The sequence below is a fragment of the Tursiops truncatus genome, chromosome 10 (assembly GCF_011762595.2).
Source record: "Tursiops truncatus isolate mTurTru1 chromosome 10, mTurTru1.mat.Y, whole genome shotgun sequence".
In the NCBI taxonomy this organism is placed as follows: Eukaryota; Metazoa; Chordata; class Mammalia; order Artiodactyla; family Delphinidae; genus Tursiops; species Tursiops truncatus.
Genome location: NC_047043.1, coordinates 5,155,599 through 5,173,538, shown reverse-complemented (window position 1 = coordinate 5,173,538; position 17,940 = coordinate 5,155,599). Strand labels below are relative to the sequence as shown.

The window sequence follows — 17,940 nt, the reverse complement described above, 5'->3', positions numbered from 1 at the left end:
GAGGAAATGTGTATAAAGATGTTTACTGCAGTGCTGTTTTTAATAGCAAAATTAGAAACAAATATCTAACAGAAAGGGAATAAAGTGTAATCCTTTAGAATGAACTAGATCTACATGTATTTACATGGCTAAGTCTGAAAAGCAAAAATTTAAGTGAAATAGACATTTATATGGATATATATAAAATATGTTATTTATATAAAAATTTAAAACAAAATAATGGTGTATATACCCACAATTTGCCCAGGGTGCTGCAGGATATTTTGAAATTTGAAGAAAACAGTGATACTGGACATCTGTTGGACCCCACAAGCTACTAGCTTAAGATAGTTCACTATTTCAGTATAAAAACCATACTATAATCCTTTCTATACTGCCTTGTTTGCAAAGATGGGTTTTTGGAGGTTGCTGTGATAGAAAGCAAGTACTTCCTGAAAATCAATGTGAAGTCGGAAGTGAGGGTTGGATTCCAGCTTAATTCCAAGGTTTGAGACATTGTGCTGTGCTTAGTCGTGTACCCAACTAGCAGGCAAGTTTGGTTGTTTAAGAATGAAATAAAATATTTTTCTCTTTCAGCTTATGTGTATTTTTAAACAGCTACTAAGTTGTTAGGAAAAATAGTTAAGTTGTTTGAGCTTAACTACTTAATAAATGGAACTGTTAAGTATTTCTTTTGGTCTAGGGGTGCTGTGAAAAAATTACAGACTTTAAGGTGTCACAAAATGAGAAAGTCTGGGAACTTGATATGTGTTATTTAGGGTACTTAAATGAGTAGTAAAATTAGAAAAATGTGGATGGGAAGAATTAATACTTACCAGCTTCAGTATAGTAGTTCTCTCGGGGGAGGGGAAAAGGAGGGAATTTAGGTAGAAGGGAAGGGTCATTTATTAATTTTGTAACACTTCTTTCCATTTTGTCTTTATTTGCTTCTGATTTTTTAAAATGTATTAAATCTGGGTAATTTGTCATATTGAGAAACAGTATAGCATAGCATTTAGAAATAGTATTCTGGAATCCCAGATGCACTGCTTACCAGCTCTGTGACCTTAGGCAAGTGACTTAACATCTCTTATGTTTCAGTTTTCTTATCTGTAAAACAGGGGTAATAACAGTACCTAGCTCATGAGATTGTTGTGAGATTAAATGAGTTTATGTGTGTTTGCTATTATACTATGTGCTGTGTGTTTGTATTGTTTTGAAACATTTTAAAATTACAGTACAATGAAAGAATTTTGAAGATGCCTTGGAATTTGTTGCAATGGTATTTGACAAGAATGATATATAACAAGCTTTTTTGTAGCAGTCCCTTGATGACTTTTTCCTCCATGTAAAAAAGTTTTGTTGTATCCGCTAGCACAAATACATTCAATGAAAAAGGTTGAAATATATATAATTCATAAAAGCCTCCAACAGTTGATTTCATAAATGTAAATGTAACTGTTAAGTCATAAATTTCAGGTCAGCTAATTCTTATTTTCATCTTTCTCTTTCTAATGAGATGTCAACATTGGAAATTACTCACAGAATGTACTAACTCAGCCAGTTGACACCAGCATTTCTTCCTTCAGACAATTTGAACCCCTTTGCAAATTTCATCAGCCAGAAGCATTTAATAATGAAATGGTAACATTTCAAAATCTGACAGAAGGCTTATCTTATACAGAGGAGCCAGAATTCCAACGTCATGTGTATAATTATGCAGAAGACACCAATATACAGGAAGATTCATTTAAGGAAGAAAATCCAAAGGGAACTAGCACTTCCACAAATAAAGATCAACTTGTTCTTAAGTGTGTCAGACAACCTCCTAGAAGGCCACCTCTAATCCACTGCAGTGGAGAGATGCTGAAATTCATGGAAATGTCACTGGCTAATAGTACTGCCATGGAATCTTCACTCAACCCTAGTCAACCTCAAGTCTTCTTGTGTGAGGAAAATTTACACAGTGATGTTGAACAAGCACTTTATAAGGAGAATAGCTTTAACCTGCTTGATCTGAGAGTTAATTATAAAACAGAGGAGGTAAGATTTTTAATGGTTAGTACAGCCTGTAGGGTATTAAAGGATGTGTTTTTAAAAAACAAACAAAAAACACTGTATGTAATCTGAGATTTTTGGAAGTAGTGCTAAATCATCTGATCAGCATGAGAGACATTGCTTCTCTGGGGAAAATGCCTTCTGAGATCTTACTCAATTTAGAAACAATTTTTTCTAATAAAATCAAGTACATACTTGGGGATTAGTTCTACCAAATGATAATTTCTTTGAGGGTCAGGGCTCTGTCTTACTTATCCTTTTATGCACCCTAGCATCTGCATGATGCCTTGAATATACTAAGCTTTTATATTTGGTGAATCATGTTGATTGGAACTCAGAGTTTACAGTAAGGAAAAGGTTAGAAGAGGAAGAAGTACCGAGGTATTAATTAAATTATTTGACAAGAAAAGTTTATGGTTTTTCTATCATGTGGGATTTCTACTGACAAGCAAAAAATGTTTATCTTTCTACAAAAGTGAAAACATTAATTTGTCTTTGAATTGTTGATTCTGGGTATGTAGTATCCTAGGAGCACTGAAGATGCCAACAGTATAAAGTCTATGTACGCTCTGAATAAAAAAATAAAAAATTTAAGGATTTGTGTGGGCAAATAGATAACAATCCAAGAATAGCATAACCAGTGCCTCATCGTTGTGAGTTTGGTGAGAAAGCTATGGCTGTTGTGTATCATTTACAAGTACAAGCAGGCTTTTGGTTCATTTATTTGGAAGGAGCATTTAAAAGAGAACTTTATTTACCTGTTTTGAGTTCTGGAAAAGAACATTTTAAAAAGCAGTTTAATTAGGGTTTTTCAAGATTGTTCCTTCCTATTTCCCATTGCATTTAGCCATTCAGTCAGTCAATAAAAACTTTCAGGCATCTATCATGTCTTAGGCCCTGTGCTATGTGTTGGTTATAAAATGGCTGAAAAAGAAAACCCAAACCAAAAGGATGTGGGTTTTGTCCTCGTGAAAAGAACACCCTAGTAGAGGAGATAGACTTAAATAATCACATAAGTAAATGTAAACCTTCAACTGTGGTAAGTGCTGTGAATAAAAGTTACATATAAATTGTATATAATGTTATATAAAATTACATATAAACTTGCAACTATGATAGGTGCTATGACTAAAAGTAAGATGGGAGTCTTCCTGTCCTGGTCGGGGAGTTTGGGTAGGGCTTCCCTGAAGTGTAGTGGTAATTGAGCTCAGCTCTGAAGGATGAGTGGGAGTAGTTAGGTAACAGTGGGTGGGAGAGCATTCCATGCAGAAGTAACAACAAGTGCAAAAACGCTGTGGCTGCAGGGAGCATGGTACCTTCATTCATGGATCTGAAGGAAGCTTAATGTTGCTGGGTTGGAGGGGGAAGAGGGATGTTGTTGATGAGGATGGAAAGGTAACATGGATTAGATATCAAGGTCAATATCAGGACCTTGTAGGCCTCAGTAAGGATAGTTGTCTTTATCTCAGAACAATGAAAAAAACACTAAATATAAGGTTCCAGTATCCCTAAATTCTAGAAAGTTATTTAGCCCACCCTTTCAGAGATCTTTTACTGGGTTGTTACGTCATGTTCATTTCAGTGTTTTCTTACTACAACTTACTGTCCTTTTTTAAACCCCCCCAAACTGTATTGTAGGCAGAAAGTCAATAATGAGGTATGTTCGTCTGACTTTCTAATGTTCACAGGAGTCATAGCATAGTGAGGTAATGGTTTAATGAGGAATAAGAAAGTCTTTATTCAAAAGAGGCCTCACAAGAGCGTGTCGTCCACATCATGGTGGATTGAGCCCTTCAATCTACAACTAGTAAAACATCCACAACTCAACAAACATGCATCTGCTGAACATACCAGGGTGCTGGAGAATTCCACGCAGCTGTACATCTGAAGGAGGGTGGACTGGAATGCATAGAGGAGGCAGAACTGGGGGAACAGTGGAGGTGGTGCCTGCAATCCTGGTCCCCCAGCCATGGTGGCTGAGCCCACGGCCTCAGAGAACCCAGTAGCAGCAGGAGAGGCGGCACACGTGACTCAAGCCTCCTGGCCACAGTAGCACTAGCCAACCATAGGTGACTAGGCAGCAGTGGCAGTGGGGCCCACAACCTCATCTCTCCAGCTGCAGAAGCACCCATAACTCTGCCCCCCCAAATCCAGCCCGCAATGGCAGCACCCACGAACTTGACACCACCAGGCACGACAGGGTGCCCATGATCCCCACTGTCTTCCCCTCCCCCCGTGTTGGCAGAGCCTGCGACTCAGGGGATCTTGGATGTGGCAGAAGCGCCCACCACCGTCCCAGTGCCCCAGCAGCAGCAGCAAGGCACCAACCACCCTAGAGGCACAAGCAGCAATAGCAGGGGCACCTGTCAGAGGCCATGGAGGGTGGAAAGTGCCAGCTCTCAGATGTAACCAGAGGTAGCACAGGTAAGAGAAACCAAAAACTTGTGTTATGTATGCCACCTGCTGGAAAACAAAAGAAAGACCTCTAATTGCTAACCTATTGAATCATTAGAATCAAGAGAGGGAAAAAAACTTTATCTAAAGAAGAAAGGTATTTGCTACTTCAGATGCACTGGCAGAGGAGCAACTCATCAAGCACCAAGGAAGAGAAGAGCCACAGTAACACTGTATCGCAAAAAGAAAATGATAATTCTTCAGAAACCAAACTTAAAGTCATGGCATATTGAGATCTAACTGATAGAGAATTCAAAATAGCTGTCATAAAGAAACCCAAGGAGCTATGAGAAAATCAGGCAGTTCAATGAGCTAAGGAATCAAATTAATTAACAGAAGGAATATTTTACCAGAATATTGAAACTCTAAAAAAGAATCAAATTCTGGAGCTGAAGGACTTAATAAACAAGATGAAGAATGCATTAGAAAGCCTTGGAAATAGAGCAGACCCTATGGAAGACAGGATTAGCGAGCTTGAGGATAGAAATCTAGAAATGATACAGGTAGAAAAAGAGAGTTAGTCTTTAAAAAATAAGGAAATTCTATGAGATCTATACAACTCTTTCAGGAGGGACAGCAGTAGGGTAATGGGTTATCCCAGAAGAAGAAGTGTTGAAGAAGGGAGCAGGGAGTTTACCTAAAGAAAGAATAGCTGAGTGACTACCCTGATGGTTCAGTGGTTAAGACTCTGACCTTCCACTGCAGGGGGCATGGGTTTGATCCCTGCTCAGGGAACTAAGATCCCACATGCTGTTCAGGGCGGTCAAAAAATAAATTAAAAAATATATATATATATACCCGTGGGCCTTTTCCCTTTGGGAAAAGGCACAGGGGGGAGAAAGATGGCGGCTACACAGGTACTTACTTTATTACTGTTCTTTAAAGTAAACTCCAGTGTTTTGTGCATGCTTCTGTATATAAGGTATATGTCACAATAAAACAAAAATAAGTGGAAAAAAAATAAGATGATGTCTTCAAGTGAATAGGAAGTTCAAAGAACACTTCAAGTTAATTTTCTTTACCTGGCTTAATTTTCTTGGAGATAAAATAAAGATTTTTCAGTTTTCAAAATATTAATCATGACCAAATTGTGATGACCACAGAGATTTATAATTGGAGCATGACTCTTTGAATTTTTGCTCATTTTAATTCTAAAATTAACTGCTATAAAGAGCCCTGTTGGAATAAAGATTTTTTCAGAAAAAAATAAAAATAAAGATTACTGAAACCAACAGCATATCAGGGATGTAAAAAGATTAAGGTTTAAAAAATAATAATAATAGCTGAGAATTTTCCAAGCCTGAGGAAGGAACTGTACATACAAATCCATGAAGCCAAGAGAACATCTAAACACCTCATTGCAAAAAGGCCTTCTCTAAGACACATTATATTAAAACTGTCAAAAGTCAATGACAAAGAGGTACTAAATACAATGTGATACCCTGGATTGGATCTTGGAACAGAAAAAGGACATTAGTGGGAAAACTGGTAAAATCTAGAGTTTAGTTAATAGCAATGCATTTGTGTTGTTTTGTTTTAATTTTAACAATGTGCCATGGTATATAAGATGTTAACATTAAGGGAAACTAATACAAATTTTATCAAAAATACAAAAAAAAAGAGTCAATGGCAAAGAATTTTAAAGGCAACTAGGGAAAAAAGGATGGTTACCTACAAAGGAACCCCCACTAGGCTCTCAGCAGATTTTTTAGCTGAAACTCTATAGGCCAGGAGGGAGTGGAATAACATACTCAAAATACTGAAAGATTAAAAACTGTCAGCCAAAAATACTTTATCCAGCAAAGTTATTATTCACATATGAAGGAGAAATAAAGGGTTTCTCAGACAAAAGCTGAAGGAGTTCATCAACACTAGACGTGCTTTACAAGAGATGTTGAAAGGAGCTCTTATGCCAAAAACAAAAAGGAAAAGTACACAAAATTTCGAGTAAGGTGATAAATAGAATCAGAAAATTGCAACTCTATGTTAGAATAGATTGTTAACACTGTAATATAGCAGAAATATCAAGGGAGAAAAAAAGCAGAAAAAATAACGATACCTACTTCAATTTGGTAACAGACTCACAACATAAATAAGGATAATTTGAGACAACAAAAACAAGAGGGGAAGAGGAAAAGGACAGAACCTGTATAGGCAAATGAAGATAAGATGCTATCAGCAGAAAAAAGACTGTCTTATCTATGAGATGTTTTATACAAACCTCATGGTAACCACAAAACATAAATCTAGAGCAAATACATGAAACATAAAAAAGAGGAACATCATAGAAAACCACCAAAAAAAAAAATAGACAAAAACACAAAAAAGAAACAGTGGAGATAGAGAGCAATCAGAAAACAAAAGATAAAATGGCAGTACCAAGTCCTCATCTGTCAATAATCATCCTAAAAGTAAATGGATTTAATTCACCAATCAAAAGACATAGAGTGTTTGGATGGATTAAAAGACAAGACCCTCCTCCCACAAAAAATGTATATATGAAAAACAAGACCCAACTATATCCTCCCTCCAGGAGACTCACCTCAGCTTTAAAGATAAACAGGCTCAAAATGAAGGGATGGAAGATGATACTCCAAGCAAATGGGAGCTAAAAGAAAGTGTATCTATATTCATATCTGACAAAATAGACTCCAAGCCAAAAAAGGTAACAAGAGACAAAGATGGACATATAAAAATAATAAAGGGGACAATTCATGAAGAAGATGTAACATTTATTAATAGGTATGCACCTAACATAGGAGCACCAAAATATATAAAGCAATTATTAATGGACCTAAGGGAGAAATTGACAGCAACGCAATAATAGTAGGGGACTTTAACACCCACTTACACCAATGGATAGATCATCCAGACAGAAAGTCAACAAAGGAACATCAGCCTTAAATGAAACATTAGACCAGAGGTATTTGATAAATTTGTACAGAACATGCTGTCTAAATGCAACAAAGTACACATTCTCAAGTGCACATGAAGTTTTAGCAAGGATACACCATATGTTGGTACAAAGAAAGTCTCAATAAATGGAAGATTGAAATCATATCGAGCACAATGGTATAAAACTAGGAATCAACTAGGAGAAGAAAGCTGGAAAAATCACAGATAATGTTCATGACTGAACAACATGCTATGAACAACTATTGGGTCAATGAAGAAATCAACAGAGAAATAAAAAGTTACCTGAAGACAAATGAAGATAAAAATACTACATATAGGGATGCAGCTCTTAAAAGAAGTTTATAGCAATGCAGGCCTACCTCAAGACAAAAGAAAAATCTCAGGGAATTCCCTGGCGGTCCAGTGTTTAGGACTCCATGCTTTCATTGCAGAGGGCATGGGTTTGATCTCGGGTTCAATCTCTGGTTCGGGAACTAAGATCCCACAAGCTGCACGGTGCAGCCAAAAAAAGAAAGAAAGAAAAAAGCCCTCAAACAATCCAAACTTACACGTAAAGGAACAAGAAAAAGAAGAACAAACAAAGCCCAAAGTCTGTAGAAGGAAAAAAATAATAAAGATCAGAGTGGAAGTAAATGAAATAGACTAAAAAGACAATGGAAAAGATCAATGAAACTAAGAGCTGGTTCTTTGAAAAGATAAACAAAATTGACAAACCTTTAGCTAGACTCACTAAGAAAAAAAGAGAGAGCACTCTGCTAAATAAAATCAGAAACAAAAGAGACTATTAACAGCAGATATCACAGAAATACAAATGATTATAAGAGAATACTAAGAACAGCTATACATCAGCAACCTAGGAGACATGGACAAATCCTTAGAATCATACAACCTTCGAAGACGAATCAAGAAGAAATAGAAGGACTTCCCTGGTGGTACAGTGGTTGGGAGTCCGCCTGCCAATGCAGGGGACATGGGTTTGATACCTGGTCTGGGAGGGTCCCACATGCTGTGGAGCATCTAAGCTATGAGCCACAGTGCTGAGCCTGCACTCTGGAGCCCGCGATTCACAACTGCTGAGTCTGCATGCCACAACTACTGAAGCCCGCACACCTAGAGCCCAAGCTTTGCAACAGGAGAAGCCACTGCAGTGAGGGGCCCGCACACCGCAGCAAAGAGTGGCCCCTGCTCGCCGCCCCTAGAGAAAGCCTGTGTGCAGCAACGAAGACCCAATGCAGCCAAAAAATAATAAAAATAAATAAATTTTTAAAAAAGGAACTAGAAAATCTGAATAGACAAATCACTAGTAAAGAGATTGAAACAGTAATCAAAACCTTCCCCCCCAAAAAAGTTCAGGACCAGGTGGCTTCACTGATATATTCTATTAAACATTCAAAGAAGATTTAATACCTATTCTTCTCAAACTCTTCAAAAAACTTGAAGAGGAGAGAACATTTCTTAACTCAATCTATGAGGCCAACATTACTCTGATAACAAAGTCAGACAAAGACAGCACACAGAAAAAGAAATTGCAAGCCAATATTTTTGATGAACATAGATGCAAAAATCCTCAACAAAATATTAGCAAACCAAATACAACAATACAGGAAAAGAATCATACACCATGATCAAGTGGGATTTATTCCAGGGATGCAAGGATGGTTCAACATCTGCAAATCAATCAATGTGATACATCACATTAGCAAAATGGAGGATAAAAACTGTATGATCATCTCAATAGATGCAGACAAGCATTTAACAACATTCAACCCCCACTTATGATAAAAACTCTCAATAAAATTACTATAGAAGGAACATACCTCAATATAATAAAAGCTATATAAACCCACAGCTAACATCATACTCAAATTTGAAAACCTGAAAGCTATCCCCCTAAAATCAGGAACAAGATGAGAATGCACACTCTTGCCACTCTTATTCAACATAATATTGGACATCCTAGCCAGAGCAATTAGGCAAGAAAAAGAAACGAAAAGCATTCAAATTGGAAAGGAAGAAGTAAAACTCTCACTATTTGCAAATTACATGATTTTATAGATAGAAAATTCTAAAGACTTCACAAAAAAACCTGTCAAATAATAAATGAATACAGTTGCAGGGTACAAAACCAACATACAAAAATCTGTGGTGTACCTATATATGCTAACAATCAGCTAGCAGAAAGGGAAATTAAGAAAATCTCATTTACAATTGCAACAAAAAGATTAACTACCTAGGAATAAATTTAACCAAGGAGGTGAAAGATCTGTACACTGAAAACTATGACATTGTTGAAAAAGACTGAAGAAGACATAAATGGAAAGATGCTCCATGCTAATAGAGTAGAAAAATTAACATTTACCTAGAACAATCTACATATTCAATGCCTATTATTCAGTCCCTATCAAATATTCAGTCCCTATTAAATCCCAAGGATATTTATACAGAAATAGATCAAACAATTCTAAAATTTATGTGGAATCCCAAAAGACCCCAAAGAAACAAAGCAATCCTAAGAAAAAAGAACAAAGGTAGAGGTATCACACTCCCAGATTTCAAACTATATTACAAAGCTATAGTAATCAAAACAGCATGATATTGGCAGAAAAATAGTTACATAGATCAATGGAACAGAATCCAGAGCCCAGAAATAAACCCACACATGTATGGACAATTAATTTATAACAAAGGAGTGAAGAATGTACAATAGAGAAACAATAGTCTCTTCAATAAATGGTGTTGGGGGCTTCCCTGGTGGCGCAGTGGTTGAGAGTCCACCTGCCAATGCAGGGGACATGGGTTCATGCCCCGGTCCGGGAAGATCCCACATGCCGCAGAGTGGCTGGGCCAGTGAGCCATGGCCACTGAGCCTGCGTGTCCAGAGCCTGTGCTCCACAATGGGAGAGGCCACAACAGTGAGAGGCCTGCATACCGCAAAAAAATAAAAATAAAAATAAATGGTGTTGGGAAAACTGAATGGCCACATGCAAAAAAAAAGAAAAAAAAGAAAAAAAGAAACCACTATGTCACACCATACACAAAACTCAAAATGCATTAAAGACTTGAATGTTAAACCTGAAACCATAAAACTTGTAGAACAAATCATAGGCAGTATACTCCTTGACATTGGCCTTAGCAATATCTTTCTGGATATGTGTCCTCAGGCAAGGGAAACAAAAGCAAAAACAAACAAATGGGACCTCATCAAACTAAAAAGCTTTTGCACAGTGAAGGAAACTATCCACAAAATACAAAGACAACCTGACGAATGGGAGAAGATATTTGCAAATCATATATCCAATAAGGGGTTAATATGCAAAATATATACAGAGCTCATACAACTCAACAACAAAAAAATCCAATTAAAAAATGGGCAGAGAAGCTGAATAGACATTTTTCCAAAGAAGATGTGCAGGTGGCCAACAGGCACATGAAAAGATGCTCAACATTGTTAATTGTTAGAGAAATGCAAATCAAAACCACAACAAGGTTATCACCTCACACCAGTCAGAATGGCCATCATCAAAAAGTCTACAAATAATAAATGCTGGAGAGATATGGTCCAGCAATCCCACCACTGGGCATATACCCAGAGAAAACCATAATTCAAAAAGACACATGCACCCCAATGGTCATTGCAGCACTATTTACAATAGCAAGGTCATGGAAGCAACCTAAATGCCCATCGACAGACGAATGGATAAAGAAGATATGGTACATAGATACAATGGAATATTACTCAGCCATAAAAAGGAACGAAACTGGGTCATTTGTAGAGATGTGGATGGATCTAGAGACTGTCATACAGAGTGAAGTAAGTCAGAAAGAGAAAAACAAATATCGTATATTAACGCACATATGTGGAACCTAGAAAAATAGTACAGGTGAACTGGTTTGCAGGGCAGAAATTGAGACACAGATGTAGAGAGCAAACATATGGACACCAAGGGGGAAAGTGGTGGGGGTGGGGTGGTGGGATGAACTGGGTGATTGGGATTGACATGTATACACTGATGTGCATAAAATGGATGACTAATAAGAACCTGCTGTACAAAAAAATAAATAAAATTCAAAAAACAAATGCTGGAGAGGATGTGGAGAAAAGGGAACCCTCCTATACTGTTGGTGGGAATGTAAATTGGTGCAGCCACTATGGAAAACAGTATGAAGATTCCTCAAAAATAAAGAATAAAACTACCATACGGTCCAGCTAGTCCACTTCTGGGTATTTACCCAAAGAATACGAAAACACTAATTTGAAAAGAGATATGCACCCCTATGTTCATCACAGCATTATTTACAATAACCAAGATATGGAAGCAACCTAAGTGCCTGTGAATGGATGAATGGATAAAGAGAATGTTTTATATGTTTACAATAGAATATTACTGTCATATAAACAAGATGAAATCTTGCCATGTGCAGCAACATGGATGGGTGGATCTTGAGGGTGTTATGCTAAGTGAAGTAAGTCAGATGGGGAAAGACAAATATATGATTTCACTCATACATGGAAAAAACTCAAAATAAATGAACAGAATAAGTGAAATGGATAAAGGGGATGAACTGTATGGTGATGAATGGAAACTAAATATTTGGTGGTGAGTATGCTGTAGGGTATACAGAAGTAGAAATATAATGTTGTACACATGAAACGTACATAATGTTATAAACCAGTGTTACCTCAATAGAAAATAAACTTTTAAAAAAGACTTTGCAGACTAAGGTGATGGACCAATCTGTTTTAATTCACTTGAAGTCAAAGAAAGTTATATGTATTCAGAAAAGTTTGTGTCATAGAAAATGGTGAGAGTACCCAAGTTTAATTTTTCCTCTGTAAAAGTAAGTGTAATATATATCTCTATCATATACCTACTGTTTGTGCTCTGCTGTGCTATTAGGTGCTGTACATACATTCAGCAATCAATACTTAAGTATTTTTGTTAATTAGACATCAGTATTGGAAGTAGATGTTGTCATTGTTATTTTAGAACAGAGAATACCAAACTAGGGATCTTGGATTCAAGGCCAGACCTCAAAGCTCATGACCTTTCTACTCTTTCATACTTATTTTATTTACTATAATTTACAGATTGCACATTCTTCAAAAGGAATACAGAATTCTACGGATATTCCTGAGATGTCAGTCAGGCACCAAAAGGAAGTCGCAGTGGAGGGGAGGGAGAGTCCAGAGATTGTCTCAACTTGGTCTCCGACAGGCATTTCTTGGAGTGGTGGAGCATCTTGGGAGGACTGCATGACACCCGACAGAGAGCAGAGCTTGGAAAGCTCACAGCCTCTGGAAGAGGACATGGCTTTAAACGAAGTCCTACGAAAATTAAAGCATACTAACAAAGAGCAGCAAACTCTGATCCAAGACCTACAGCGTCGTAACATGTATTTAGAGAAGAAGGTTGAAGAACTGCAGAAGAAGACAACTAAAGAGCACGTGTTCGTGGACATCATCAATAAGCTAAAGGAGAATGTTGAAGAATTAATTGAAGACAAATACAGAGTAATGCTAGAGAAGAATGATACACAGAAGACATTGCAGAATTTGCATGAGATTTTAGTTAACACCCAAAAACATCTTCAGGAATCCAGGAATGAAAAGGAAACCTTACAGCTAGAGTTTAAGAAGATCAAGGGCAATTATGTTAGTCTACAGGAAAGGTACATGACTGAAATGCAACAAAAAAATAAAGCTGCAAATCAGTGCATGGAGATGGACAGAGCCTTAAGCAAGAAAGAAGAAGAGGTAGAGAGGCTGCAGCAACTCAAAGGAGAACTGGAAAAGGCCACCACTTCTGCTCTGGACTTGTTGAAAAAGGAAAAAGAGACCCGAGAACAAGAGTTCCTGTCTTTACAGGAGGAATTTCAGAAACGTGAAAAGGAAAACCTGGATGAAAGACAGAAACTGAAATCTAGACTTGAGAAATTGGTCGCTCAAGTTCAAAATTTGCAGTTCATATCCGACAATGAAAAGGCTAAGAATACAGAACTCCAGCAGCAGATCAACAAAGTAAAAAATGAAAACTCAAAACTTCAGCAGCAGGTTGCAAGGAGTGAGGAGCAAAATTATGTTCCTCAATGTGAGACAGCTCAACGCAAGGAGAACTTAGAGGAAGGAACAGAGTCAGATATGGCAAAGGTATTATCACAAATTCAGAATCTCTAATGCAGAATTTCAGGAGTTTCTAGTAGTCTTCTGATGCATGTTTGGGCATGGCCCATATACAAATTTGTTGGTAGAGAGTCATTAACAAAAAAGAGAGAAAGGAAAATGCACCACAGGTTTGGAGAAGTTTCTTTGGTTCTTGGGTACTCACATTAAACAACAGCCATTCCTGGCTTCTTGTGATTATTTTGGTAGTGGTGAAAATTAATGTGGGAATTTTGTGGGTTCCTATGACCAATCATCCGGAGCATCCTTTGAGAAAAGAATTTTCTAAGTGGGGGTCGCAGTCTTTTCATACCACATCTACCTATTCAACAAACTAAATAATTCAATTGAATATTTGGTTTACAAGGTAAAACAAACCTGTATTGTATCACATAGTAATTTTGTAACGTTATAAACATTTTTATTGAGATGTAGTTGACATATAACATTATATTAGTTTCAGGTATACAACATAAAGATTTGATATTTGTATAGCAAAATGATCATCATGATATATCTACTTAACATTCATTAAAAACGACATGAGAGCCTCATATCAATGTGTCTGGAAAGGCTGTAATTTTGTATTTGCAGTTCAAATGGCTTTTTTGGCAGACAGCCTAGAAGCATGGCCTGGTAGTGATAATCTTCACAAGCCAGAGCATATCTGTTCTATTTCAGTTTTGTAGGCCTGCCTTAAAGTATTTATAGTATGCAATCTTATTAACTCTGACTACTTAGAAAGAAGGCTAATCTAAACTACAAAAATGTATGTTTATTTTTATATTTGTCGTAATAACTTAGGCTGAGCTGAGCTGTTGCTTGAAGATGTCCTTAGGGGACTCTCTTTCATGAATCTGTAATCAGTATAAGTATTGCTTGCAAGTAAATAATTCTATTATTTTTAATGACTCAGAAAAATATTGTTCTCTTACTAAAAAATTCTCTCTGTGATCTTTTCTCCAGAAAGAAGGAAGGACTATCTAAGCCAGTGTGGGTCTCAAACTTTAGCATTCATCAGCATCAGCTGTGAAAATGCAGATTGCTGGGGTCCACCCAGATTTTCTGATTCAGTAGGTGTGCAGTGGGGCCTGAGAATGTGCATTTCTAAGAAGATTCTGGATCTCACTGATGCTTCTGGTCCAGGGATCACACTTTGAGAACCACTAACCTAAACAAAGATGACCTTTAGTTTAGCTGTTAGTCAAATCATGGCAAGTTTTGAATTAGTAAATGCTGAGTAAATTACTGTAACTGTGCAGAAGTTTATCCAGTATACAATTTTTTTCTTGAGCTTTCTTCTTTAAAAAGCAATGAAGTTCCTTGTTCTATCTTGACTAATCAATTTCTTTACTCTGCTTTTAGTTTTGCTTTTCATTACCTTTAGGTCCATTTTCCCAAAGTGTGTTCTGGGAGTATCTTTGAGGTCAAAAGCATTTTCATGGTAATAAGTACGAAGACATTAATGCCTTTTTCACTCTCATTCTTTCACAAGTGTACAGTGGAGTTTTCCAGAAGCTATGTGACATGTGGTGGTGTAATTGCTTTTCAGGGCTGATGGAATGTGGGAAGCACATATGAGAATCCAGCTATCATCTATTAAGCTAGCATTAAAAATATTTGCAAAAAGTGTAAACACTGCCACTCTTTTCACTAATTTTTCATTTTGGAAAATGTGCCAACTTTGTATTAAATTGTTACTTACATTGACACATAATAGATTTATTGTTATTTGAATTAGTAAACAAATAGTTTTGAATGTTCTCAGTTGTAATTTCAATACAATAAATATTGATATAACTGATAAATATAAATATTGTAATTTCTAATACAATAAGTATTGATAGTTATAACCTAGTAAACAAAAAGTTTTGGGGATCCTCATTAATTTTTAAGAGTATGAAGGCATCCTGAGAATCAAAAAGTTTGAGAACCACTGCTCTGAGTTTTTAAGAGTAGTATTTTATTCAGCATTTTACCTAAAAAGTAATCCAGATTCTTTGTCTTTATTGTGACAAATCTGAATTGTGTACATGTAGGATGCAAAGATGATACATTCTGATTTGTTCCTGAATCACTCACCTTGTGAAGGAGAGAGCCCGAATCCCCCAGACGTGAAGAGAACTTCACAGCTGACTTCCAAAATTCGCAGTCTTCTGGCTCTGATGGTACGACTTCTCATGTGCCAGGTAATTATAAAAAATCATATTTTTTACTGGGAGAAGAAATATCAAGGTTGGACAATTAAGTTGTGAAAGAAAAAAAATGGAAGTAAAAATACAGATCTTTAAACCAACCAATCAGCCCTTCCTTCTTCCCACTGCTTCTTTCTTCAACACCTAATTCCCACAAATCTATAGTAAGATAATATGATAAGATTAAAAAAATAAAAACTTGAGGCAAAACCCTTCCCTCAGTGCTTTCCACATTTCAGGAAAACTTCCTCAGAGTAATAGTCTTGTGCTTCAGGGCAGCCTGTGATGAGAGATTGTTCACACAAATGAGCTGTTTACCCGATCTAAAAATACAGCTTTGGGGCAGGGGTCGGGCAGTGCAGAGCTGTGTACGTTAATTAGTAGAATGAAAAATGAAGTTAGTGTCTGGTGAATTCAAGGCATGGCTTCACCACCTCACTGCTGTGTGACCTGGCCAAGTAAATTTTCGTTTTTCATCCTTAGCTGAAATGATATTTGCTGCTGCGCTGGGAGGTTGCAAACACTACATTTGAATGAGAGAACCTTTTAAGGGCATATATGATGCTTGATAGCTTCTCAGTTATTGAGCTGTCTTTCTTCCTCTTCCCTCTGATCACTGTACATTTCTTTGAGCTTCAGTGCACTCCTCTGAGCCAAAATTTGGGGACATGAGTTTGCGATGTTCCTGATCCAACACAACCTTTATTCCTACTTTCTTTTAGCTAAAATTTGCTGCACACTAGCATTTATTGAATGCTGGAAACCAAGCTAAGCATTTTTAGCAGTGATCACAAAGTGGTGGCCCATAGACTGCATCCACCTGAAGTTTTGTCTTTAATATTTGAATATGGCACAAACTCTTTGCTGTAACCTTTTCCACCCCACCTTGCCCCTTCAGACATCTGCTTTCTTATCATATTTGCTTGGCTTTTCTCGTCTCACTGGAGGCTGCTGTTCTTTCTCAGGCTTATTTGCTGGCTGCTGCTTCTCTACAAGACCTCTCAGTCAGGGAGTGAGTCATCAGCCCTCTTCTTAGTAGATCTCATCCCAGGCCAAACAAATATCTGTTTGCTTAAGCCTTCAAGATCAGAGACTCGATATGTCAGATGCCCTCTGCCTAATGCAGGGTAAGCCCTTACCAGGCACTCAAAAACTATTTGCTGACTTCCCAACCTGTCCTTGGAGGCATTTAAGTTGAGTCTGCTTTTCATGGGTTATCTCATTCAAGTCTTACACCATTTTTTACATTATCAGACTTTTCTTTTTCTAACACGGAAAAACAAACCAAGGCTCTGAATTATTGAGTTTCTTGTCCAAAGTCGAGTGGTTAAGTGACAGAACTCAGATGGTTAAGTGACAGACAGCTCAGATAGAAACCCAAGTAGTCTGACTGTAATGCATGCACTTTTGACCCTTAGGTTATATTGGTACAAGTATCTTCATTCTTGTGGAATGTGGGTGCCACTGAAATATCTAGAGTTTCAGTATTGTTGAGGATGTCTGATTGTTCTAGTGTCAGGTATAACAATTTGTCTAAAATTTGGATTTGTAAACTGACTAGGCTAAGAGCAGATGTATGTATAAGTATATAAGCATGTGTAGTTACTAACTTCCCAGTGATTATACTAATTTGTCCCAATAACAATTTACATACAAGTGTGAATCTATATGAATTCTTTCCACATTAACTCTTTATTAGATGGCTTATGATGAGTAATTGAAGAATTGAGTTCAATATGATTTTATCTCCTTTTGTTTAGCCACTTATTTTGGAAGGGAGATTTATTTCATTTGTGTTCTTTCCTTCCTCCTTTTAGCTTTACTGATAACTTTTTAATATAGCTTCTCAAAATGTTACCCTTAGGACATCACCAATCCCGATGCCAGACATTTCAAAGAGAGTGAGAAAGTTAATGATATCATGCTACAAAAATTGAAGAGTTTTCATCTTAAAAAGAAAAAATTAGATAAAGAGGTACTGTATATATTCTTCATTCTAAAAATTGTATCATTTTTAGTGAAAGAAAGACAAGAAAAAGGTCATGTAAAAGTATAAAGAGGCTCCTAAAATTTTGGATTTTTTATAAAGAATTATTTTTGGGGACAAGATTAGCTTTACTTTGGCCCTCACTAAGGAGATACACTGTTCAACATTTGACTTGTTTTATAACATAAGTA

The 17,940-nt window shown here is 36.9% G+C and overlaps 1 protein-coding gene across 5 annotated transcripts in view; it reads left to right on the top strand.

The window, feature by feature from the left end:
* CAGE1 (cancer antigen 1) overlaps window positions 1–17,940 on the top strand; it is a 54,507-nt gene that overhangs the window by 2,454 nt on the left and 34,113 nt on the right. For 4 of the 5 annotated variants that reach the window (XR_002178302.3, XR_012334311.1, XM_073810295.1 and 1 more), the window contains exons 2-5: window positions 1,499–2,022; window positions 12,497–13,555; window positions 15,607–15,756; window positions 17,627–17,737. Coding sequence is in view for 3 of the 5 variants with exons in the window: in XM_073810295.1 (XP_073666396.1) it covers window positions 1,499–2,022; window positions 12,497–13,555; window positions 15,607–15,756; window positions 17,627–17,737 (1,844 nt within the window). In the remaining 2 variants the exon portion in view is untranslated. The remainder of the gene's footprint in view (window positions 1–1,498; window positions 2,023–12,496; window positions 13,556–15,606; window positions 15,757–17,626; window positions 17,738–17,940) is intronic. The other variant, XM_073810297.1, reaches the window with a different exon arrangement.